At 44.1% G+C, this 27051-nt stretch overlaps 2 protein-coding genes across 2 annotated transcripts in view; one reads left to right on the forward strand and one right to left on the reverse strand.

The window, feature by feature from the left end:
* The window catches only part of LOC144806041 (uncharacterized), a 761680-nt gene extending 742120 nt beyond the window's left edge, over positions 1 to 19560 (forward strand). Inside the window, exon 6 of the mRNA XM_078672489.1 lies at positions 18137 to 19560. Coding sequence (XP_078528615.1) covers positions 18137 to 19560 — 1424 coding nt within the window. The remainder of the gene's footprint in view (positions 1 to 18136) is intronic.
* A 906-nt stretch (positions 19561 to 20466) lies between these two features.
* LOC144806042 (uncharacterized) overlaps positions 20467 to 27051 on the reverse strand; it is a 51420-nt gene continuing 44835 nt past the window's right edge. The window contains exons 3-4 of the mRNA XM_078672491.1: positions 24684 to 24820; positions 20467 to 20586 (exon numbers count right to left, since the gene is read on the reverse strand). Coding sequence (XP_078528617.1) covers positions 20467 to 20586; positions 24684 to 24820 — 257 coding nt within the window. The remainder of the gene's footprint in view (positions 20587 to 24683; positions 24821 to 27051) is intronic.

A 27051-nucleotide genomic window follows, 5' to 3' on the forward strand; every position in this document is an offset into this window, starting at 1 on the left:
AGAGCGGAAGTAGTCTCATTCACTACTGCTTCAAGGGTTCTAGTTAGCCTACGTATTAGCTTACTATTCTGGACAGGACCTATGAAGAAGAAGAAACCTTTATTGAAGTCTGTATACTGTTCTAAGGCAGTTTCAGTTTGATCAACAATTGGGGACTCGATCTCCCTTCTATGTCTGACGTGTACTAGATGTGTGTTTCTGTGATAATCGGATGGGGCTAGGAAAACTGGTGGCAGTAGGAAGGCAATGTAACATGTTCCATCCCAATCTAGGGGCAGGCGTACATATGTGGTCTGACCACACACAAAATACGAATGACGTGAAGTTTTGAAATTAGATTTCCCACTGTCACTATACTCGACCACAGTGGTACAATCACTATGTCCTAGATGTACTGAACCATTCTTTTTGACACATAATTCGCCTTTCACTGGTAGGACTGTAATAGCAGGCAAGTCTGGAGTAGTCTTGGACTGAACATTCAAAACCATGAAATTCGAGGAATAATTACCTAGATCATATATCTCATTTTCTAGATCTAACCCTGTTCTATGAGACAGACCTTCCTTGTCTGGGAAACATGTTCTATTCAAAAGGGACTTATCGTCTGAGGATGACGTTAACGTAAACCATGCTCCACACGAACCATTGTGTGAAAACGGATAGGGAAAAAGTGGCAGAACTCCCTTCGGTGTCTGGAAAGGGGGAAGTCGACCACACACCCAACAATTAGTGGCATTGCTAGTATGGTGTGAATAGTGTAACATTCGGATAAAACTATTGTTGCGCATGGCAAGTCTGTAGGATAACTCGTGAGGAGGAAGTTCACTAAAAGTGTGCTCTACTGTATCATTAGAAGACAAATGTACATGTGAATCAATAGGAGGAAAATATACATGTAAAACATAACTTATGCATGTAACCATAAGACTCAGAAATAACATAAACAATAAGGTAATCACACATCTGCTACGCAGATTTTTACAATAACGTAATTTCTTGGAGTTTCGACTAACTCTCTCACTATGGGGGTCTATCTCATACATGTCAGGAACCTGTCTAACCGCTTCACCCGAGAGGGACTTAAACAATTAAACTGTCTGACTTGCTAGACCTCAACTTAAGTTTATACTCCTGCTGCGGAGTTTTCTCTAACAGGGGGAGTTTAGAGTCAGTATCTGGGAAGTCCTTGAAAAAAGTCTTTGGACGGAGTCCATGAAAACGTTTAACGTGACTGGAGTGGAGCCAGCCCTTGCGGCCCTCCACTTTGACTGCTGTCCTTGTGGTCATCAAAACGAGCTTCGGCTCCTTCCAGCGGGGCTCCAGCGGACTTGAACGATCGAAATTCCTCACTAGAACGAGGTCGCCTGGTATGACCTCGTGCGGTTTCACCTGGGTGTTGTCTGGAAAGGCAGCCGCAACCTGTGAACGACAAGAGAGTAGTGCAGACATCAAGGAAGCCAGGTAATCTGTCAGCATATTACTGTCAACATCAGTTATTTTACGTGGCATTGGTGTACCCCACATATTTGGGGGACGACCGAAAACAACTTCGAAAGGGGACAGACCTGAACGGGAGTGAGCGACCATTCTCATGTAAAAGAGGGCGACTGGCAGTGCTACCATCCAATCTACGCCTTTTTCTGCGCAAACCTTTGCAATGCGGATTTTCAGAGTCTGATTATGTCTCTCGACGAGGCCAGCTGCCTCGGGGTGTCGCACACAGTGGAACTTCCACTGGTACCCTAACAGAAGAGATACTTGTTTCATGAGTTCGGATGAGAATGGCTGGCCGTTGTCTGAATACACGACCCTAGGTAAACCATAGCGTGGGAAGTACTCGCGAACCAACTGCCTGGCAGTGGTCACGGCAGTGTAATCTGGGACTGGATATGCTTCTGTCCATCTGGATAAAGCGCATACTACTACGAGGACATACTTGAAACCTCGACATCGATCCATCTGAATATAATCCATCTGGAGGACTTCAAAAGGGTGGTCAGGAGGATGGAATCCACCTTGTTCCACCGGAATACCTTTACCTGGATTGAACTGACAACATATCATACAGGTACGTACTTTCTGTTTGGCTGCTGCTCGTAAATGCTTGTTAAACCAAATATTCTGGATGCTGTCTAACATGGCTTTCTCTCCTAAATGTGCTGGACTATGTGCGGTGTTAATAATGACTTGAACCATAGAGTCGGGGAGAAACCATGTGGCTTTTCCCTTCGTCAACCATCCCTGATCTGTCTGGACCCCTCCTTGTTCAGACCATTTCTTGATTTCTTCTGGGGTAGCATGTGTCTGTATGTCTAGTACATCTCGTGTAGGGTCCTTAACTGTCATACAAGTAGTCTGATCTAGAATATCTGTCTTTGTCGTGTTAACTGGAATGTCTAGAGATTGAGCTGTAAGCTTGCCTGTTCGATCTGCTAGATCGTTACCTTGGGAAATGGTGTCAGTAGCTTTCGTATGTGCTTTGCACTTCATAATGGCAATGGCTTTCGGTAAATGTATTGCTTCTAACAGAGCTTGAATGAGGGGGCCATGCTGAATCTTGGCTCCATGAGAGGTCATGAAACCTCTTTCTTGCCAGAGTACTCCAAAGTCGTGTACGACTCCGAATGCATAACGTGAATCTGTGTATATATTTACTTTCAGGTTCTTGGCTCGTATGCAGGCTTGGGTCAGAGCGATGAGCTCTGCTGCTTGAGCAGACAGGGTGTCAATACGATGTGTTTCGATAACTTCGGTTTCAGTAGTCACTGCATACGCGGCTACTAGTTCTCCTGTACTTGTTCTCATACATGAACCATCCACATAAAGTGTCAGGTCGGGATCAGGTAATGCAATGTCTGTCAAGTCTTGTCTTGGCTTCGTCATGATGTTGATAACTTCCACACAGTCATGTGTGGCAGGGTTTGGAACAGTTGAGGGTAACAGTGTAGCAGGATTTAAAACGTTGCAGCGTCTGATTTCTATGTGTGGCTGAAACAGTGTCAGTTCATATCCTGTTAAACGTGCAATTGTCAAGTGCTGAGTCTGTGTTCGGTTTAAAAGAACTTCCACGGAGTGTGGAACTTGTACTGTCAGGGAGTGTCCTAACACTATGGAATCACTTTGTCTGATAGCTAGAGCTGTGGCTGCAACTGACTTGAGGCACGCAGGCAGAGCCTGGGCTACTGGATCTAATGTGCTAGAAAAATAAGCACAAGGCTTATGTTGTCCTGCTTGATCTTGTGTGAGAACAGACATCGCTGTACCATTACGTTCAGTAACAAAAAGTGTAAAAGGCTTACTGTAGTTCGGTGTCGCTAACACAGGTGCATTACATAAGGCTTTCTTTAACTCGTTGAAAACAAGTGTATGTTCCTGGGTCCAAGGGAGGACAGTCGATGTGGCTGCCTCCTGTGTCGTTAACTGTATCAGGGGTTTAGCTAGATATGCATACTGAGGAATCCATTGTCTGCAGTAAGAAGTGAGGCCGATAAAAGCTCGTACCTCCTTCTGTGTCTTGGGTTGTGGAAGATGTGCTATTAACTGGATACGGTCAGGTGTCAACTGTCTACCCCTCTTGGACAGTAAGTGTCCTAGGTATACCACTTGCTGGACACAGAATTGTAGTTTCGAAGGGGACACCTTGTGCCCCATCTCTGCCAGAAAATACAGGACTGTAAGTGACGCACATTCGCAGTCACGTTCTGTACGGGCTGTGATCAATAGATCATCGACATACTGGAGCAGGGCAGTGTCAGTTGGCATGTGGATACTGTCTAGTTGTCTTTTAAGTGCTTGACTGTAAATACTAGGACTTTCTGTGAAACCTTGAGGAGCTCGTGTGAATTTATAGCTTCTTCCATTTAAACAGAATCCGAAAAGGAACTGGCTGTCTGGATGAATGGGGACACTAAAGAATTCGTTCTTGAGATCAATAACAGTAAAGAACGTAGCTTCAGAATCAATGGCAGTCAATAGGGAAGAGATATCTGGAACTACAGGGTACTGGGGTATGATACATTTATTAAGTTCTCGAAGATCAATCACTAATCGATAAACTGGAGGTGCATTTGGATCAGTACGTTTAAGAATCGGAATGATAGGAGAATTACATACATTGGAGTCAGTTTCTACAACCACTCCTTGAGCAATGAGCTCGTCAATAATTTTCGATAAGGCTGCTACAGCCTCGGGTGGCAATTTGTACTGTCTGATTCGTGGTAATACAACACCTTGTTTCAGAGTGACACGATATGGTGTAATGTGCATACAACCTACATCAGTTGGACCTTGCGCCCATAAATGCTGTGGTACATTCAGTAATCTTGGATCAAAATCTCGTAACACATAATGACCTTTAAAATCACGTAAAAACAATCTCACACCTTCTGGAGAGCAGCATATTACCGCTCCTAATTCTTTCAATGTCTTAATACCTAGTAAATTTTCGGGACAGGATTTCGTAAGTAACAAGTCCGTAATTCGGGACAATGGACCAACTTCTAGGGAAACTGGTTTCGATATTTCATTAACAATAGGCTTTCCTGAAAATCCCAGGGAAACGTTTCTTGAGCCTGAGAGTGGAGCCCCTGGAACCTCGTCATGACTGATGGTAGTCCTACTTGCCCCTGTATCAATCAGAAACTTTCTGTCTTTCCCTAATACTTGACTGTGTACATAGGGACCCTCTTGATCTACAGGAACTTCGATGAGAGGCAAGCCAACCTCCCTCTCTAGGCTGTTTCATAAATACTGCTGATATTCTGGATAATCTGACTGTGCGTACTGGTACATCTGTTGTGTAACGTGTTGTGTGGCAGCTATAGGCTGCGGTACTGTAACTGTCTGTTGTGCGTTCTGCGGCGGCTGGGCATTCTGCGGAACATGTTCTTGTCTAGGAGGACGTGGTCTCTCTTTCGTTTTACCTGTAGCTATGTTGTGTTTCAGAACTGCACATTCGTTTATATAATGACCTGGCTGTTTACAATAATTGCATGTCCCTTTAACAGGAGCTGCAGAATGACTAGTCTGATTCGCACCCCTCTTCTGACTGTCTTGTGGAACGGACTGTGCAACTAGTACTTTCATTTTCGTGTCTTTCATACGTCTCCTTTCGTGTTCTTGCTCTTCCCTGATTCTATTCTGGTGATATTGCAACATCTGGAGCATTTGAGATGGGGTATTAGCTTGCCAAGTACTCTCGACCTTCAATACTCTATTTTTAACTTGTGGTAAAGAATTCTCGACTAGTTTGGTAACAAAAAGATGTGGATACGATTCACTACTTGTTTTCAGACCGCTATTTATAATGAAACATTTCTCAAATCTGGAATAGAAATCACTAGTGTCTTCGTCTTGTTTCTGTTTACAGGCTGAGATGGCATCCCAATCTTCCTTTTTCGTGGCTAGTAATCTTGGCAAGACTTGTATTAACAGTTCGGGCAACTCTTTGGCTTTATCCCCAAGACCAGTACCTGGGACTCGTATATTATCTTCGGTTTCTAACGCGGTCCAGTCTATCTTTTTCTCTCCCACCTCCCATTCTTTTTCTTTCAGTTTTTCATATATGCCCGCAGGCAACAGGACCTTTAACATTTTGATGATATCTGGATACGTGTATTCTCCCATACGGAGCATGTCTTTTAATTCTCGGTGGAACCCTGCTGGATCTTTATCGTGACAGGGTATTAACTTTTTCATTTCTAGTAGTTCTATTTTCGTGATAGGGGTGTAAACAAATACTCGTTCGAAATTACCTCCCGCTCCTTTAACTGGATGCACTTCTCGCAACGGATTCTGTCTATCTATGTAGAACGGGGGCGAAACAGGAACAAAATGTGGAGTCAGGAACGTTCTGTATTTGTGGCGCTGTTCTAAAATGACACTAATTAGATCGGTACCTAGACCTTTCCATCTGTTTAGTAGTAACTCATTTAATACATTATATAAGGGACCTGGATCAGAATGCTGACTCTGGTACAGTGTGATGAGGTGCTGGATCATGTACATACCCACCAGTCGTTGCTCGGCTGGGGGCAGTTTCAGAAACATTTGGGCCACTACTTCGTCTGGAAACGTGGCAGAATCGCTAACCCATCGGACTGCTGATCGGGCTAGTTCTTGTTCATGCATGGTACTAAGTTCACTGTAACCTATTCGTAGTTTCAGAACTTTATCTGTAGCCTGGAATACTTGTTCAAGAGAACACTGTTCAGGTACGGGAGGAGGAAAAGCTTTCTTGTAATCTAGGCGTATGTGTCTATCGGAAAGTCTCGCTCTACCTACATATGCTATTCTGCTGGGATTCTCAGTGTCTACATCTTCGTCTGAAGAATCATTCTCTTTATCTGCTACTATTCTTGCTTTCTCTCTCTCGTGTATACCTATAATTTCTTTCCGGATCTTTCTGTACATGGTTTCTATACAATTTTGTGTTTTGTGTTTTCCGTCTGCTATATTGTCACTCCATTTTGTCAGGACTTTCATCTCTTCTGGACTTTTATCAGGACGATCCTGTTCTCTTATTAAACAATTTATTAGAAATTGCAAAATCATGCCTTGAATCTCGACTTTCCTGTGTGTCATAGCTTCGTGAATACTTTCTGGGTTCTCCCCTGTTCGGATAAAATGATATATTCTGTCTAAATGTTCTTTCATATCTGATATGGTGATCAAGAAGTTTGCAACTCGTCGTAAACGTACGGAGTATAATATCATGTGATCTTCACCTGGCACTGGATCATATCTACAATCAGTAAGGAACTTCTTGAGGGCTTCGTACGTAGCCACTTTTGGCGTACGCTGTAATGCTGCATCTCTCAGCGTCAGGCGCTTTGTTTGAGGCGGGGTGGTAGGAGCACCTCCCCCTGCCCCTCCTGAACTAGAATCGTCTATTAATACTGAATGCGCGGGTGCTGGTAACGTGGCTGGTACTGTAGGAGTACGTAATGTGGGTTGGTCCTGGGGAACTGGCACATGGACAGGACCAACGACTGGAGGCACAGGAATTACATTATTAACAGGGGGTTGGACTGGGACTTGGACTGGTGGAGTAGGATCTGTATTAGCATATTCTGGGACAGTGTCGTCTAAATAGGAAGAAAGAAAAATTTCGGCTGCAGTCGGTTTATGACGCAGCTTAGTCGGGACCAATGGTGGCGGTAAATTATGGGGTGCTTCCGGGGTTGCCTTCGGCAAACCCTCGGCGAGAAGAGGATACATACCCTTAATAAGGGCATTTCTCTGCCTCTCGGACTGTTCTGCTCTAACTCGTTCACCTTCTTCTAGTAATTCCCTTTCTTGGGCTTTTTCTGAGGATTCCCTACTTAATTCTGCTTTTCTGATTTCTTTCTCTGTTCTTTTATGAGATTCTTTACGCCATAACTCTATGGCATCTTTCTGGGACTGTCTGGCTTTCTTTTTCCATAATGCTTCTTCTACTCTCATGGTGCACTTGGCATCCCATGTTCCTGATACAGGCCATCTATATTTCTCTTCAAGATGCTTGGTATAATCAACCCATAAATCTAGATACAGTATGGCATCTCAGCCATGCTTATGATACATGAAATGTCCAGGACTGTCCCTGGGAGGGACAGGAACTGATTCTTCGAGTAACCCTTTTCTCGTTTTTATCTGACGTAATTTCGAAAACAGCGGCATATTTGAACAGAACTTGAACACAATACACAATGAACACAGCAATGATTAACAAAACAATCATACATACCACGACATCAAGAACACATTAATAACAGTTCGAACAGAATACTACCTGATACATTGAAGACACAATACTTGAATTTCTCGAGAACGGACTGACTAGAATTACTGGATGCACTGCTAAAACAGTACAGAACATACCGGTCTCCTAAAGAGACACGTCATACCATATCCACCTAGGTGAACACGTCGGACCGGATCTGTGTACCCAAACCCGTCAGACCGGGCACAAATTAATGAACACCCGTCTAGATACCCCCAGCAACGGTACTCACCGGGAAGCAAAACTGAAGGCCTCGGACTGGACTGGACTGCTAAGACGTCTGGTTACTGCTACGCACTACGCATGCGCTTCGGGCTTCGGGCTTCGGTTACAGGTGGGCCTCCGGATACCTCGGACCTTGCTCTCTCGGCTTGGGCTCTGGTCGGAACGACCCGCCTTCCTCACCGCCTCGTCTGGATGCCGGACCGCAGTCTCCGTCTCCTCCGTGGGCCTGAGGGAGACTTGAAGCAGAAATATCTGCACGTGCACGGTAGAGGTTCCGTCACAGCTGTAGAAGGGTCAGGGGGCCTGCGTTACATCGCCGGCGCATGGGGAAGGGGCTCGTCCCTATTCGGGCGCCATTATGTGGTAAATAAATAATTAATTACCGGTACTATTTTTCTATGCATTAACTAAAACAGGTAGCTCAATAAATAAGAGGCAGGATCCGTGATATCTGAGTCAGAATGGGCTTTAATCGGATGGCTCGAGCCTAAAGACCATAAAGTGGCATGCAATGGAATAGAATGGCAGCTGCAACGTTTCATTAACATTATACAGTATATATAGGAAAACAGTATAATTGCATTACATACAGTAGGCGTAACAAGTGACAAACATAAGATAAGAACATATGGGCGTACAAAGTAGGCGTGCACAGGGCGTGCACGGGGACATGTGATGAAAACGTCACAGAAGTGTCATAAATGGGTGGATACATGGAGGGGGCTACCTGGGCAGCTGGAACCTTTAACCTACTGGTGCGCGCAAACGGGCCATGACGTGTAACTAGGCAGAGCTGGGGGCTCTGACTTCTGCACTAGAAGAGGAGACTAAAGTCTGGGATGTCAGGACGACATGTACCTATAGCATATCTGGTATCTCGTGTTTGGAGTACATGTTGATGGAATCTAAAAGTCATCAGGGCAAAGGCTACTTGACACTAAGGCTGGTGCATGCATATATTCTACATGTATTGCGTGTGCTATGAATCTTCTATGAATACTAATTCAGTAATTCTCTTGCATGGAGACAGGAAGACTAGACTATAGCTGAGGATGTTTATGCGGTTCGTTAGCTTAGGAATGTGAAGCCGGGGAGCTGAACTGATAACTTAGAGGCATAACATATTCTTGGCAGACTGGCAGGCAGGCCAGGCCGGGCACCGCGCAGCTTGGCAGAAAGTAAGCGAAGGGTCAGGGATGCGGGAGGGGCTGCATCGCTCCTCGGAGTGGTTTCAGGAGACTGGAGCTTGAATCTGGTGTCCGGGCCCTTTGAGGCCTAGAAACGGGGACAACTCGATGAATTAACGTGCATAATGTAAAATGTTGGCAACATAGGCCTAATACTCGTTGCTTTCACGAGGAATGGAAGCTGGCATACTAACGTTGGACACAACTATAATTGCGTCTTTATTCGATCAAGGGGGAACATATGCATATCGATCATGCACATATAACATATAATGGGGAACACGTAGGGACACATGACAAGGCAAAATTCAATTTTCCTCAACTGTTTTGGGGACCTTTAGAGAACTCCCGCTTTTTATCTCCCCCCTCCTTCTTCTGAGGGGCGCCCTGTCCGGCCTTTTGGGAATCCCCTCCAGTCCCCTTTGAGGACACCCGGGTACTTGCCCAGATGTCTGCCTCCTCTGCAAGCTTCCGGGGGTTGGTCAGCTTGCTGTCCACCAGGTGTTGGCGCAGCTCAGGAAAACATTTCTCGAGTAGATGCTCTTTCAAAAAAAGATCATACAACCCCTCATAATCCTTCACCTCACTGCCCTGTACCCAGCCCTCCAATGCCTTCCTTGCATAATCTAGAAAGTCCACCCAATTCTGGGTGCTTAACTTGTGGCTCCCCCTGAACTTCTGGCGATACCTTTCTGGGGTTAACCCAAACTTCCTGATCAATGCTAGCTTCATAGTGGGGTAGTTGGTCTGCTCCTCCGGTTCTAAGGCTAACAAGGTATCCCGACCAGTAGGAGGCATATACTTATACAACCCACCCCCCCAGTGTTTCTCCTGGATCCCATGGGCTCTTAAGGAGACCTCATAGGCAGCCAGCCACTTGGCTATGTAATCCCCCTGACTATAGCTGGCAATTATATCCTTAGGCAGGTAGGGTCTGGACTCCCTGGTTGGTTCTCTGGTTTCGCTGCCACCATTTGGAGAGTTGGCGAGTCCTAACTGTAGAGCCTTGAGTTTTAGCTCTTTTAGTCTAAGCTCATGAGCCATCCTCTGTTCCTCCTTCCCCTGTTCTAACCTGGCTACTCCCACTTCAGCTTCCTTTTCCCCTCCTGTCTGTGAGTTCCGCTTCGGTCAAGCTTCCCCCGGAGACACTACTGCCCCTCCTAGAAGAGGTCATTGGTTCGGGGAGTAGGTTTCCCACCTCTGGATGGAACAATCCCTCTACCCCTATGACCGTGCCCCGGTCTGTCTCCCCATCCTCTTCCTTCTCTTCACTGCGCGCTTCCACCCAAGCCCTCAAACTGGTCTGGAGTTCCCCCTTTTTGGCACCACGCTTAAAGAACACTCCCATTTGTTGACAGAAATCTTTTAGCTGGGCCAATGAATAAGTGTCCAGTTTTTCCAGTGCAAATTCCATTTTGCAAAAGGCAACACAAGGTTAAACACACAAAAAGAATAGAGTTGCAAGGGCAACCTGAAGCTACCTCCACCCCACCACCAGGAATAAATTTGGAAAAAGCAAAAGTAAAAATTAAGAAGGCCGCCAGGAGAAAACTCCAGGTGTAGGTTAGTGGATTACACTTAGTTACTGCAGAGTAGTCGCAACCACAGTCAACATCCCACCGCTAGACACCAATATGTTGGAACCTAATGTTGTCAGGTCACTTAGGGTAGCCTGGCCTAGGGTAAGACAATCTCCAATTAAGGCACATGTGTAAAGGTTGCAAACCACCCAGCAGTAATTTAATGCAATACCACTCAAAAATGACGCTACACCAATCTTTGTGTAAAAATACGAATTGTTTTATAAAAATAAGACTGTTCTTCTTTATCACTTTTACACCAGTACTCTCCTTATTTAGTAGTTTACAAATAGTTACACAACGCAATTCTTATCATTTCCACCCACAAATCTGATAACATCAGGAGAACCCACTTCAGCAGTGTTTAAGTCTACAGCATTGAAACATTCATAGGAACTACTTTCTTATCAGTCACCAGGTACCTTATTTATGGGGTCACAAGGTTAACATAGCCAACTCTTACAGCATCCCTGCAATTCCCTCCTTCCCCCCAATGGGTTCTCTGTCAGACGGTTTCCTGTGGCTGAACTCTCTATAGATAGGAGTAAACAGATTTGTTAGGGCCACTTTCCCATATCAGGTTTTTAGCAGAAGAACACAATATCTATTGAGTGAGCCTTAGATTTAACAAGTTCGATTTGACAATCCTCTAAGGAACCACAGGCATTCTACGCAGGCTGCTCCCCAGCAAGGTTAGTAGTGTTCCTCAGTTGGCCTTTCTCATTTCTGAAACCTTCTCTTACTCTGCCTCTTTTGAGTTCTGTGAAGGGAATCCTTTGGGATACCAGAACCGAACTTTTACACCGAGTTCCGGCGCCTCTAGTCACTTTGCTGGATGAAAAAGGGGGGAAAGTCTAGGCCCAACGCAATTTCCCCACTCTCCTTACTTGAGCCGGTAAAAGCGCCTCTCTCTCCGGTCTCCGCTCCGATTTCAGGGGCCCCCGCTGATCTCTACCGGCGGGTACCTCGGGGCTGGTTTCCAGAGCGCACCTGCCAGCCCCGTGAGGAGTTCGCGCTAGATTCACGCTCAGTGCAGGGCCCGCTCCCCGCCTCGGTCCGCCTCGGACACCTCTCTCCCCGGCAGCGCTCCTGCGCACGCGCGGGAGAGTAGCGGCTCGAAACGGCGGCTGCTCCCCTCGACAACACGGGAAGTGGCTCACCTCCGGGCCTGCTCGGTCCTAGGCCCCTCCTGTCAGGACAGTGATCACCGCCGAGAGTCTGTGCAGAAGCGCGCTGCCAGAATTCAGTCAGCACAACGCTCCGCTTCACACTACCTTCGCGGCAGCGCCTGTTCTCCCACCTCAGATTCCACAGGTGAGAGGAGATTTCTCTGGCTGTGCTTTCTCCTACAAGCAATGGGGTCCCGGTTTTACACAGTCAATCCACGGTCCCACTGACACAAAGGAGGAACGGATCAGGGGTAAAGTTCCACACCCCAAGGCTCTAACCCTCTATCTCCTGCAAACTGTTCTATCCCTTCATACTGGACAAGGATGGGTGAAGACTTGGTTTTACGCCTCACACCCTCCTGGGCTTGGGTCCCCCTGTCCAGGGTCAGCAGGATGGAACTAACTGGGTCAGACCTACAGAGGTGGAGGGGGGGTGAATCCTAAGAGGGCCAACCCTTGAGAGGTAAGTTACCCTGTGAAGATCCTACCCCTTTCCAGACCCTTGACCTATACTCCAGCTGCTCCTCACTAACAAGACAAAATGGTTGCCCAGCATTCCGCCTTTTATAGGCTGACCCTCAGAGGTCCAGAAGGGACCAGAAGGTTCTGGAATGCCCTACTCTATCCTATGGGACAGGTCCCAGGTATGTCAGTTGTGACAGTTGGTAGCCACCATTTTGTGACTCCAAGGAAACTCCTGTCAGGAAAGGCATCTAGGCCTGAGGTGAAGGATTATGAAGATGAAAGAGCACCTATTCCCCAGACCAACACCATAAAAATTTAGTGGACACAAAATATATAAAGACACGAGGGGCAAAAAGGGGACAAAATAAATAATAAATTGGAGGGACTACGCAAAGGGCCAGACAGGTCTAACACATATGATCTTAAAAAAATAAAATAAATACGTGGCTTTAACGTAGTCCTCTTCCTTATTTGTTTTTATGCTAGCTGTTTTAAGCGTGTTTCTGTACAAATGTTGGTATACTTCAGGGTCAGGCTAATTATCTCCAGTTTCATGAATTGTGTGATATTTTTGTTATAATTAACCTACTTGGTACAATCCTCCATTCCCCCTTTGTCTTGCCACATTTGGAATGCTCTATCATCTGTTGGCCTGAAGGTATGGAAGCTAATAAGGAACTGTTGAACTCTTTCAGTGTATTCTCTTCATACCAGTTTTATTCTTTCCGCCTCTTACTGTAGGGCTCTTATAAATACTAAGGTTTATCTGGCAAAGCGTGCCACCACACATGGTCGTTGTAGCAGTGGCCAGCCTCCCCATGTTCCTGCAAACCTCCCCCGTCAATTTTTGAGTTTCCACTAACCCTGGCACCCACCTGATGCAGCCACATTCTCAAGGAATATGAATGTGGTGGGGCCCTAGCGCAGGTCTGGGCCCTTCTCGGGTCGGGAGGCACTGGGCCATGAGCATGCTTGCCTCCCATGTTCCCAAGCAGTCCCTTGACTGTCGACACATTTGTCTCCTCTACACCCCATGATTCTATCCTCTCCTTGGTCTATACCTTCCCCATCCTTTCTCTCTAGATCTGACTTCCAGCTCTTTGCGTCCTCCCAGCCTGCCCTTTCCTGTCCTGTTTGTCACCCCCAGGGCCACACTGGATCTCTTTGAAGAAGAGTGGAAGATAGCCTCTTTTTTCTTATTCTTCTGTTTCTGTAGTATTCGTCTTTTCTTATCCCATTTTAGTTTCCTTTCCCGTTATGCTGTTTTTTTTTCTTTTTTTAGGTGTTGCATCGTCCGGGTCCTGTCAAAGGAGTGTGACAAGTTCCGGGCCACCAGGTAAGTCCTTATCCTCCACATAATTTGAAATGGTGAATTCCTCTGAGCCAACTGGAAACAGCCTCAGTCTTCGGTGGTGATCCAGGGAAGAGGTGTAAAATTTGTGAGCTCAGATATAAGTTACCCACCACATCGTAAACTCAATCCTCAGCAACGCAATTCACAATAACACAGAGTTTGTCCCATAGAAACTCAACAATTTAATCAGAATCTTAAGGTCCTCTGTATGAGCTAATAGGGACTCAGATAACTAGAGATGGAAAGCCACTCCTTCATGAGGACCTGTAATAAAGAAGCGCCTAGCTAATAATATTCACACAATATTAATAAAATCATCAATAAGTAAGGACAAACACATGGACTAGTTATCAAGTTATCTTTACCTAAACTTCAGATTGAATGGTCAAAGCACAAACATGCACTAGAATCGTTCAATAATGGTTATTCTTTTGTATACAGGTAAATCACAGCACATCACAGTTCAGACCAAATACATCATGAAATAACACCTACTGTGGAAGGAAGAGAGAAAAAGAGAGAAAACATATTGCAAAATAGAACACGTAATTTGGAATCATACAAACTAAGAATTGGTTATAGATGTATCAGGACACAAGGTGGACCCAGTAGAATGCTAGAGCACAGCGTGCAACAGCCGGAGTCATAAATTCTAAGGGTAGGCGAAGTTGGCGGAGTACCACTACGCAGAATTCTGCGGAGTTGAACAAAAACTCTGTGAAACTCCACTCCGTAACTCCATCCCGTCTCATCCCAATTAATGAAACAGAAACCTCACATACCTTTGGTAAAACAACAAGTAACTCTATCGTTACATGCTAAAATGCATATAGTCATCTCACAAAAGTGAAAAAGAAAATTTAGCAAGCATGGGAGAGTTGATGATTTTGGGGTCCTCTCTAACCTAAGGAGAGAACTAAGCAGAAGCCTTGGACACAAAGAACATATCAGGCTGAATGATTCAATGGTGGTCCCATCCTCCTAGGACCACCCCAAGCACAGTCAGTTATGGGCAACATTACAATCCCAACCAAAGGCCCTGCAAAGCATTATGGGACGAGATTTTAGAGTGCTTTGAATATTATAGTATGCAATATCAAAACATTCCTCAAGCTGCATCTCTTGCGGGTCAGATGAGAGCTAATAGTATAATATTCACTGCACTCTAGAATCTCGCCCCATAATGCTTTGTTGGGCGTTTGGTTGGGATTGTATTTTTGCCCATAACTTTGCTTGGGATGGTCCTGGGAGGATGGAACCACCACTGAATCGGTCAGCATGATATGCTCTCTGTGTTCAAGGCATCTGCTTCTCCCTTCCCCTAGGTTAGGGGGGACCCCAAAATCATCACCTCTCTCATTGCCTGATATTTTTCGTAGCTCACTTTTGTGAATTGGTTATATGCTTTTTAGCATGTAAAGGTAAAGTTGTTTTATCAAAGGGTTGTGGGTGTAGTAGCTAACTCCCTACGTAGCAGTGTGGGGGTTTTTGCATGAACTCCATGTTTTCAATGTTATGCGTAGTTAGCAAATCTCTGCAACCTCCACTAGCGGAGCTGAGTTCATTGCCAACGGTTAATATATTCTTCAGCTGAAAGATTTGACCTGCTCAACTTCACCAGCCGGTAAAGTGCGGAGGTAATCAGGAGATTTCAATTCAGGGAAAAATCAGAGTTAAGACCGACAACAGGTCAGGCCCAGGATTTGCAAGGGAAAATAGCAGCGTGCCGTCCTTTTCCCAAGGGGCAATTATGCCTCCAAACGATTTCAGTTCCTGCCCACAAAATAACTTCTAGGTAGTTTGCATGATTTCCATTGGTCAAAATCCATAGTGCAACCGTGGTGTGATCGTTCTCTACCCCAAATCGTCTGGAACCCATACGTAATACCTTTGTTCAGTGGTCATTGTTCTTTTTTTTTTTTTACCCAGTGGTCATTGTTCTTTAAGAATGTGCAATATCACTTCCCTTCGGAAATAGTAAATACATTTGCAACTCAACGTGTCCACTCCACTCGCTCTCTTCTGAGTTTGCAACAAAGTCAATACAGTTTAATTCTAACAGAAAGGATGTCCATTTTTCAAACTGTAGGACAGAAACTTCAGCGATAATACTCGTAGCTACAGTGCAATCAGGTCAACATTTTTAGTCCATTCGAAGGAAATAATGAAAGACTAAATACATTTTTGAGGCCTACATGGAAAACCACTAAATCACTATTTTCTAAAGAAAAAACATGCTAATGTTGAAAACATTAAAAAACTAGAGATGCACAAGAAATAATATAAAAACACCATTTCATTATACTTGTAAGCATAGCCTAATTACGTTTCATTAAGAAACGTGCAATAACTTTCTCTCGGAATTGCATCTCAAAGAAAACATAAGCAGGACTCATTTTACTTGAGCAATTTCATAATCATATTTTGTTTTAAAACTACAGACTGCATTACTACCTTTAATATTATTTTCATAGCACATTAGTACGTTTCTCTCTCTGTCATGAATAACTTAACCTCAAACCAGTTTGTGAGCCTTCTGCATGCTTTTACGATGCAGTTTTAAACTCTCATGTTTTACGAGGCACATTGTTAGTCATGTTTCTTAAGTATGTATTATGTATAGTATCACACCCAAGGGTAAGAAATTGAATGACCAAAACACTCTTAATAAAATAATCACGCTCCACCAGTGGCATTTGGAGCAGTGATTACAACAAGGAAGATTCCTTTGTTCAATGAAATGTCCCTTCATGGATCCCTGAAATAAGGAATAGAAGAGTCCTTTAAATGGGCAGTGGAGTACACAAAATCTGATAATCCATTAAAGGAGGTACAAATGCCTTACTGTGATGCCAGTCGTCATCACAGAAAGAGTAAACTGTTGGTGTTGGATGCTTCTGAGAATCTGTGTCATGATGCATGTGTAACTTGTGTTTCTTTCTACAGTATTCACTACTTTTGCTCTCACGGCATTGAGTTTCAGTGGTCCCAAGTTCCCTGTCTATGCAGTATCCATGAACTGTTTAACCCCCTTGGAGTGCAACACATTTATAATTTCTAACTCTATTTTTACAGGTCACTGAGGCAACAAAAAGAAAAAGAAATGTCGCAATTTTGGAAACATTTCTAAAAAGGGATATTTTGAGGAAAGTAGGAACATTCTTGATCTCTAAAGAAGAAACTAGTTCTATGCACCAGGAATGGTGAGGAACTTGGTGCGGAAGAAACTGCTGAATGTGAAAGTAATTTATCGACTTTCTTACAATCATTATTTGTTGTCAAACCTTGAAGTACAATGACCAGGAACATTTACCAAGTGTCAGTTATTGGGATTGAATAACCTCTGAAATAATAACTGTACCCGCAAGTAAATTGAAAATCTACTGCAGCTACTAATTATAAGAATATTTTCACTTAAAGAAAGCATTTCACAATTGGTCGATCAAAGAAAATAGGCAGCAACTGATCCTCACACAGAGCCCTTGGGAATAATTCTGTCTGATGGTTTATGAGAAATGCCTTAGAGACGTAAGCCTCTCCCAGCAAATCAGTATCAGTAGACGTGATGTGACAGAAGTGTCAGGAAGGCTAATAACCTCAGTTTACAAGAGCAACTTTTGTTTCCATCTCCTGTGATTCGGAGGAGAGAAAACATTGCATTTCAAAATAATTAAACATTTTCTTCTCAGATGTCATTACAGCAAAGACACTGGATTGACATCTACAATATAGAAAGATTTGTCCCACTAACTCTGTCTCTTCGGTTGATCTATGTCGTTTCCAAGTGTGCCAGACCTCCAAAGTTAATGGGGTACCTGTTTGGGCCTCACCGGAATAGGAAGCTTAAAAAAGGCCATTGTTACACTATTGATAATTCATAAACTACCCGGCATCTTGTAATCCCTGTTCGTTACTTGTATAAAAGAATGTACCCCACTTGTAAGTACGAATCCCCAAAAACCCTATCACTGCTTTTAAAACTCCTAAATTAAATGCGATAAACTGCAGTCAGAATGAGCTTAATTCTACTTGAGAGAATCCTTGTGGGCATAACTTGGAGAAAATGAATCCATGAGGGGCATCTTAATAAAAACAAGGGGCCCCTCAGTGAAAGTTTATAAGACAAGTTAGATAGGCTGACTTCAAAGGTAAGAACATTGATCTCCAAATAAAAGCTATAATTAATTAAATGTAAATGTGAAGAAGAGCTTCCGCAGTGTATTTTAGAAGTTAGTATTGAGTTTTGACATAAACAAGTACAGACTCCGGAATCAGATTCAGTCGTAAGATGGCATGTATCCAGGAACAACCCCAATTTGGAGATACAAACAACTCGAATAAGAGCAATGAATGTGAGAACAGCTTTAGTTATCAATCCCACCTCACTAAACACAGGAGAACTCACACTGGACAAAAACCGCATCAGTGTCCTGAATGCCAGAAAGGCTTCAGCCGGAAAAGCGATCTCATTCAACATGTGAGAATCCACACTGGGCGCAAACCTTATCAGTGTTCTGAATGCTGGAAAAGCTTCATTCGGAAATTCAGCCTTACTTTACATGAAAGGATCCACACGGGGCTTAAACCATATCAGTGCTCTGAATGCTGGAAAAGCTTCAGTCAGAAATTCAGCCTTACTTTACATGAAAGAACTCACACTGGGCATAAACCGTATCAGTGCTCTGAATGCTTGAAAAGCTTCAGTCAGAAAAGAACTCTCACTCACCATGAGAGAACTCACACTGGGCAAAAACCTTATCAATGTAATGAATGCCAGAAAAGCTTCAGCGAGAGAACCACATTAATTCGACATCAAAGAACTCACACTGGGCAAAAACCTTTTCAGTGCTCTGAATGCAAGAAAAGATTCAGTCACAAAATTACACTCACTCACCATGAGAAAACTCACACTGGACTAAAACCGTATCAGTGCTCTGAATGCTGGAAAAGGTTCACATTGAAACAAAGTCTCACTAGACATGAAAGAACTCACACTGGAGAAAGACCGTATCAGTGCTCTGAATGCTGTAAAAGCTTCAGTCATAAAAAAGGTCTCACTCAACATGAAAGTACTCACACTAGACTAAAACCGTATCAGTGCTCGGAATGCTTGAAAAGCTTCAGTCTGAAAGGTAATCTCACTCAACATGAAAGTACTCACACTGGAGTAAAACCGTATCAGTGCTCTAAATGCCTGAAAAGGTTCAGATTGAAACAAAGTCTCACTATACACGAAACAACTCACACGGGAGAAAGACCTTATCAGTGCTCTGACTGCTGGAAAAGCTTCAGTCAGAAAAGTGATCTAACACATCATGAAAGTACTCACACTGGACTAAAACCGTATCAGTGCTCTGAATGCTGGAAAAGCTTCAGTCAGAAAAGTAATCTCACTCAACATGAAAGTACTCACACTGGACTAAAACCGTATCAGTGCTCTAGATGCCAGAAAAAGTTCAGATTGAAAGAAAGTCTCACTAGACATGAAAGAAATCACACTGGAGAAAGACCTTATCAGTGCTCTGAATGCTGGAAAAGCTTCAGTCAGAAAAGTAATCTCACTCAACATGAAAGTACACACACTGGACTAAAACCGTATCAGTGCTCGGAATGCTGGAAAAGCTTCAGTCAGAAAAGTAATCTCACTCAACATGAAAGTACACACACTGGACTAAAACCGTATCAATGCTCTGAATGCCAGAAAAGGTTCAAATCGAAACAAAGTCTCACTAGACATGAAAGAACTCACACTGGTGAAAGACCTTATCAGTACTCTGAATGCCAAAAAAAATCTTCAGTTGGAAATCCATTTTAATTCAACATGAGAGAATCCATATTGGGCAGAACCCATTTCAGTGCTCTGAATGCTGCAAAAGTTTCAAATTAAAACAAAGTCTCACTAAACGTGAGAGAACTTAAACTGGAGAAAGACCTTATCAGTGCTTTAAATGCTGGAAAAGCTTGTCAGAAATCTGGTCTCGCTCAACATGAGAAAACTCACACTGGGCAAAACCTTGTCATTGGTCTAAATGCCAGTGAAGCATCTGCTGGAGACTCATTTTGATTCAACATGAGAAAATCTACAGCGAGAAAAAATATTATCAGTGCTCTCAGTGTGACAAAAACGCTAGTTGTAAATGTAATCTTTCTACCTGAGAGACACAATGTGGCAGAATAAAAGGTGCTCACTGTAAACCCTGAGGAGGGGCTTTCAGGATCGCAAAGCATTTACATGAAGCAGCCACAAAGGCATCAATCAATTTGTCATCCAACTAACTGTTTATTGAGAAAAGCGCACTGCGGGGATAGAAATTTGTGAATTACCTCATTCCTTATTGAGTTTATAAGCAATGGCTCCGACCCACAAAGTCCATTCGATCCTGAACTTTGAAGCCACGCCCATAGGATCTAGAATCCAAGAAACTTCAAACTGTGTCCCCCGTTAATGAGCCTCAGCAGGTGCCGGTGGCAGGAGTTCCTTTGTCGTAGGTCTCTATGGGACCAACATCTGTTCTGTGCCACGCAGGGCTGATCATTGAGAAAAGCTAAAGGTGATGGAAGGACTGGTCTTTAATCTCGGCAATATCCTGCAACATCAATCTCTAGTCTCCGTGGCACTAAAGACAAGGCCAACCATATGCAAACCATTCTTGGCCCCACCCTAAAAAGTTCTAATGACTTCTGTTCCAATGGGACACAGCCTCGTATTACAAGATCCACTTTAGCGGCCTCTTTTCATGTCCATTTTTGCTACAAATAGATCCTGCTTCTCATCTGCTGAAGACAGTTTCATGAGCTTTAGAATCACATCAGATACATCCAAGAGAGTCTCACAGATAATCTGAATTGTACATGTTTAGTAGTACTAAAAAACTACAAAAAGCTATTCACAAAGTATCTGCAATTGTTCTGCCTCTCCTATCTTTTTCTGTATGGAGTTGTCATCCCTGACTTCCACAGTTTCAGCACATGCTAGTATAGTTTTTAGTAGTAAATGTGGGAGTGACAGAGGGGAGTGGGTGTAAAATGTGAAATACTTATGAATAAAGGGGAGGGCTTAAGGCAGGAGTAAGGAGGAGTATAGGGAGGGGTTTGGGGAAGGACAGGCACTCACCCACTAAAGAGTAAGCCCATTGCTGTTTACAAACCACAACTCTAAAGTCACTAAGCCATAATGTACCTAAAACAATCGTAAATGTACTAGTGCTCAGAGCGGGAGTAAGAAACACATCATATATGGCCATTCACTGGAACTGCAGTACACACCCATAAATAATAATGGTGGTAGAGACGTAAAAGAAAACCCCAAAGGAAATAATGCTAAATTAAATATTTAAAACGAGTTTAAAAAAATCAAAATAAATGTAATTTAATGGCAAAACACATCTAAAAGAAAACATTTCATTATTCTTAAATGTTTTACAAACTTTTTAAAAATGTAAACACTAATATAACATTCATTATTAGTAAAGTCTAATTACATATGTTAAAATGAACTCTCTACAGCACATATAATAATTAATAATACATAATAAAATTTTTGCTTTAGATGGGAAACGTTTAATTTAATCTCAAGAAAAAAGATAATCTTTAATATGTTCAACTGGAGCTCTCCCTCTGCTAAAATTTAAAGGAATAAATCTTTTTAAGTTAAACATTATTGTAAATTAATTGTATATACATTAAATGTAGAGTAAAATGCCTCAACACTATTAACTTGTATTTTAACTAAATATTTAATTGATTTTAAATGTGTCAAAAATGCTTTTGAAAGATTTGTTAAAATAATTAAGCATGGGCGCAAAATCCGTTCCGCTCGCGGATTTTGGGCAAATTTGCGATCCGCGAATTCCCGCGAATTTGACGAAAATTCGCAAATCCGCGAGCGGAACGGATCCGGGGGGCAAAAGTTCAAGCTCAGTTTTTGCAACTATTTTAGAATGGCGCCGGCAAGCTGCCAGCGCCATTCTAAAATAGTTACTAAGTTAGCTTCAACAGGAAGCATTAATAGATAAAATGAAGCAGGTGCTCGAGTTTAACTGAATTTGAGCTCCAACTCGAGCACCTGCTTTATTTTATCTATTAGTGCTTCCTGATGAAGCTAACTTAGTAACTATTTTAGAATGGTGCTGGCAGCTTGCCGGCGCCATTCTAAAATAAAAGGCAAGGAGTGGGGCAGAGGGCAGAAGGGCACAACAGCGAGTGTTGCAGAGGGCAGAAGGGAACAACAACGAGTGGGACAGAGGGCAGAAGGGCACAACAACTAGTGGGGCAGAGGGCAGAATGGCACAAAAACGAGTGGGGCAGAGGGCAGAAGGGCACAAACACGAGTGGGGCAGAGGGCAGAATGGCACAACAACGAGTGGGACAGAGGGCAGAAGGGCACAACAACGAGTGGGGCAGAGGGCAGAATGGCACAAAAACGAGTGGGGCAGAGGGCAGAAGGGCACAACAACGAATGGGGCAGAGGGCAGAATGGCACAAAAACAAGTGGGGCAGAGGGCAGAAGGGCACAAACACGAGTGGGATAGAGGGCAGAATGGCACAAAAACGAGTGGGGCAAGGGACAGAATGGCACAACAACGAGTGGGGCAGAGGGCAGAATGGCACAAAAACGAGTGGGGCAGAGGGCAGAAGGGCACAAAAAAGAGTGGGTAGAGGGCAGAAGGGCACAAACACGAGTGGGACAGAGGGCAGAATGGCACAAAAACGAGTGGGGCAAGGGGCAGAATGGCACAACAACGAGTGGTGCAGAGAGCAGAATGGCACAAAAACAAGTGGGGCAGAGGGCAGAAGGGCACAAAAAAGAGTGGGGCAGAGGGCAGAATGGCAAAAAAATGAGTGGGGCAGAGGGCAGAAAGGGCACAACAACGAGTGGGGCAGAGGGCAGAATGGCACAAAAACGAGTGGGGCAGAGGGCAGAAGGGCACAACAACGAGTGGGGCAGAGGGCAGAATGGCACAAAAACAAGTGGGGCAGAGGGCAGAATGGCACAAAAACAAGTGGGGCAGAGGGCAGAAGACCACAAAAACGAGTTGGGCAGAGGGCAGAAGAGCACAAAAACGAGTGGGGCAGAGGGCAAAAGGGCACAAACACGAGTGGGGCAGAGGGCAGAAGGGCACAAAAACGAGTGGTACAGAGGGCAGAAGGGCACAAAAAACGAGAGGGTGGCAGTGATAAACCAGAGGGCGCATCGCGGTCTCGCACAAAAAAAACCAGCGAACACGCAAATCACCCCCCAAACATGCAAAAATAAAAAAATTCGCGAATTTTGCGGATCGCAAATTCGCAAATCCACAAATTTGCGGATTGCGAATTCGCAAATTTCGCCCATGCTTAAAAATAATCCCACTTTAAGTAAAATCACTGTATTTTCTTATTATGTATTCTAAATTACTAAATTGCCTTACGTACCTCTGTTCAGAAGGGACACAGCTTTACAAAAATGTTTGTATAGAATTAATTGAAATTATTTTTTCAATAGTTTGAAAAGACAAAATACATTATTTTAATTTATCATTACATGCTTATCTCCTTTATGAGCTTCAGCCCACCCACAGACTTTCCATTTGCTGGCTCCACCATCGATCTAATTTTATTTATCCCCATTTGTCCATGGCTTACATTTGTCATGTCTTACCTACGAGAGCATAGACCAATTACCAATTACTACTGTCCATCCCCAGCTGCAATTTTAGCATTTGTTATCAGTGCTATTTTTTTCTTTAATTTAGAGCACTTGAGACGAGCGCTCATGGTTTATGGAGCACCGCTGTAAACAGTGATGTAAATCTTGTTCTTGTCTCATGTCCATTCAAACACCGAGATCAAATGTCAGATGCTGTCTTATCTGCTGACTGCTAACATACATAAAGTCTCCGCCCTGAGTTCCGCCCATTTGTTTCGCCCCATTCACATTACCTGCACTCGCCACCGCCATACAGTGCGTTTGTGCCTCACAATGTGCATGAAAACTGAAGACCAAAATCAAATGTCAGACAATGCCTCATCTGCTGACTGCTCACATATACAATGGCTCCGCCCTGTGTTCTGACTTTGTCCCACTCGTCCCGTACACCGTTTTATGCGCCGCCCCATCCCCACGCCATACAGTGCATTTGCCCCTCACAATGCGCATGAAAACTGAGATCAAATGTCAAATGCTGTCTTGTCTGCTGACTGTTGTACCCTAAACAAAGCGCAGCACGAGGCCGCTGAAAAAAAAGGAAAACAAAGGAACAAAACTTGCGCATCTCTCCCCAGCACAGCAAGAGAGCTCCTGCTACCGTATTTACTGCTTTCTCAGAAAATCACCCCATAATGCCTTCGGGACCTTATGTTATGTTACATAAATTTATAACCCGCACAGCTACTCATGAGTATCCGGGCGCGGAGCCTAGCGGGGTGTGAAACGTGAATCAAGCAAAGAGATGTGTTTTAGTTTCCTCTTAAAAGCCACTGGATCCTGAATAATACGCAGGTCAAGATGAAGAGCATTCCAGGCAGCAGCAGCCTTCACTACAAAGGATCTGCACCCAAGCCTCTGAAGATTGAAGTGGGGAATCTTAGCAAATCATAGAGACGAGGAACGAAGGGATCACGCAGAAACATAGAACGAAAAGCGTCTCTGCAAGTAGAGAGGGCCACAGCCATGAAGTGCATGATGGGCCAGTACCAGTGATTTCTCCGCCATTGGAGGAATCGTAACTGAAGTCAAACACTGTTCCCAGCCCAAGTGCCCAGTAGGAGTCTGGCTGCCATATTCTGAACCACCTGTAACTTCTTCAACAGGTACCCGGAATGCCAGCAAAAAGGGCATTGGCTTAGTCCAGCTGCGACAGGATCAGTGCACAAGTAACCGTTTTCCTCGCTGCCTGAGGTAAAGCCGGCCAGCTTCAAAATGTGTGTTGAAAAAGAGAGACCCTCATCAAACCATACCCCCAGATTTTTAGTGGGCTTCCCTGTGGAGGTAGGCAATGGAATCTCAGGAGGCCAAAGGTGCTCTCGATATTTAGGAGCGATTTTCTCAAACAGCAAAATCTCTGACTTCTCTTCGTTGCACTTGAGCTGTGCACCTGCCAACCATTTAAAATAGAGGATAGACAGTGTTGAACCAGTAGCACCGAATCTGCATCTTTGTCCCAGGTAAAAAGAAGCTGGGTGTCATCAGCATAAGCCATCACCTTGGCCCCCAACTCTTCCGCCAGATGTATCAGCGGAGTCAAATAGATATTAAAAGGAAGGGGGCTAAGGGAGGATCCCTGGGGGACTCCAGTAGTCACTGGCTTAGGGGAGGAGGAGGATGGTAGGAGCCAAATCTGCTCAACTCGACCCTCCAAAAAAGACTTAAGCCAGCCCCAGACCTCACCCGACACTCCGATCCTAGCCAAACGTACCAGGAGAAGTGAGTGCGGGACCGTGTTGAATGCCGCAGAGAGGTCCAGCAATATTAATTCAGCTCTCCCGCCGGCATCCAAACACCCACAAATGGCCTCCAACACCTCAACCAGAACTGATTCTGTACTATAAGATGCCTGAAACCATGATAGGGCTGGATACAGGAGCGTCTCCCTTTCTACAAATTCCGTGAGCTGTTTATTAACCACATTCTCACACACCTTAGCCAGAGCAGGAAGGAGGGAGATGGGCCGATAGCTCCCTGAGCTAAGTGGGTCCAATGACAGCTTTTTTAGAAGTGGCAAGATCTTAGCCAACTTCCAAGCCTGTGGCACAGCAGCTTTCTGAAGGGACATATTAATGATGACATTCACTTCTGTGTTCATGGTCACTGCCGCTGATGCAAATAGCCTAGCTGTACAGGGGTCCGAGGGCGAGCCAGACTTTAGACCCTTTTGAATTTTTAGGAATTCCAATGGGTCAACTGTCCTAAATGTGGACAGAGAGTGGACCGGGTCGGCAGATTGGGATTCCACCGACACCACAATGCTGGTACCACAGGAAGTGAACGCCGCCTGAATAGTCCGGATCTTTTCCCTAAAGAAGCATGACAGAGTATTACACCAGGTAGGCGAGATGGGGACATGCTTGCTTGGGCTGTTTGAACACTCTTTGGTCCATATCTCTACTTGTGGTGGTCCGGGGATGATGGAACCACCACCAAAAAGTCAACACAAAGCAGCCTTTCTTTTAAAGGTACTGTCAGAGTCCTCACCCTAAGTTGGGGGGACTCCAAAATGATCACCTCCCCTGGATTTTCATTTCTTTTTTAGCTCTCCCACGGCTGTAGCTTTACTTTATAGCCAGTAGTGTTTCAACCTCTAGGAGCCACATGCATGGTAATTTAATGCCATTTAATCAGGCCTGGCCTCTTGATCTTATGCCCTCTAGGGGCTGACTATATGGTTGCAATGCAATGCTTTTTCAATGTGATGCCCTCTATGGGTTGTTTTTACCATTGCAGCTTTGATATCAAACCCATGAAAGAATACACAAACACAAGGTTAATTACTGATAAATTCTTAATGGTGTTACCATTATGATTGCTGATGTTTTATTGATTATCCCAGTAATGTTAATGATTTTTGCAAAAGGTATGTGTTTATTACGAAACAAATGATTGAACTAATGTGTGATGTTTGGGTGACCCTTTAAGGGGTCCCCAGTGATTACGCAATGGCATCTATGGTATGTTCCATTTGACAATGTACATATTTGTAAACTATTGTGTAGTATTTAGTAGTGTGTGTAATAAATGTACTTCTCCTTATTCTAAAGAAAAGGTACTGACTGGACAATCAGTTATTAGGTATTGTCATTGCGTGCCTGTGATTGGTGATTACTAGCCATCACCACCTCCCTTGAGTAGGCCTTGGACTGCTCCGCATAGCTAACCTATGAGAGTCAAGCACTACGATGGGGTGTTTGGTTCCCAGTGAAGACAATTGTGGACAAATCTTTAGATAAGCCTGACTGCTCTATGCCAGGTGACCGGAGGGTGCACACAGGTTATCTTTTAGTGTGTATCTAGCTTACCCTGTAGAGAGCGGTGGTTCCTGCCTGGCCTGGGTGCATACCTCAGCCAAACAGGAATCCCATTTCTAACAATCTATCAACTATCTTAAATCAGCTATTTAGGGTCAACAAGCCTCCTACAGATCATTTCATATAACATGAATATCAACATTTCAGAGCAGGTTGAAGCCACATCAGCAGATCTTCAAGCAAAGCAACATCATTAAGCATGGGCGGAAAATTAGTTCCGCTCGCGGAATTTGCGGATTTCCCGCGATTTCACGATCTGCGAATCTCACGAAATCGCAGAAAATCCGCGAATCCTCGAGCGGGA

Source organism: Lissotriton helveticus (genome assembly GCF_964261635.1).
Source record: "Lissotriton helveticus chromosome 1_1 unlocalized genomic scaffold, aLisHel1.1 SUPER_1_unloc_40, whole genome shotgun sequence".
In the NCBI taxonomy this organism is placed as follows: domain Eukaryota; kingdom Metazoa; phylum Chordata; class Amphibia; order Caudata; family Salamandridae; genus Lissotriton; species Lissotriton helveticus.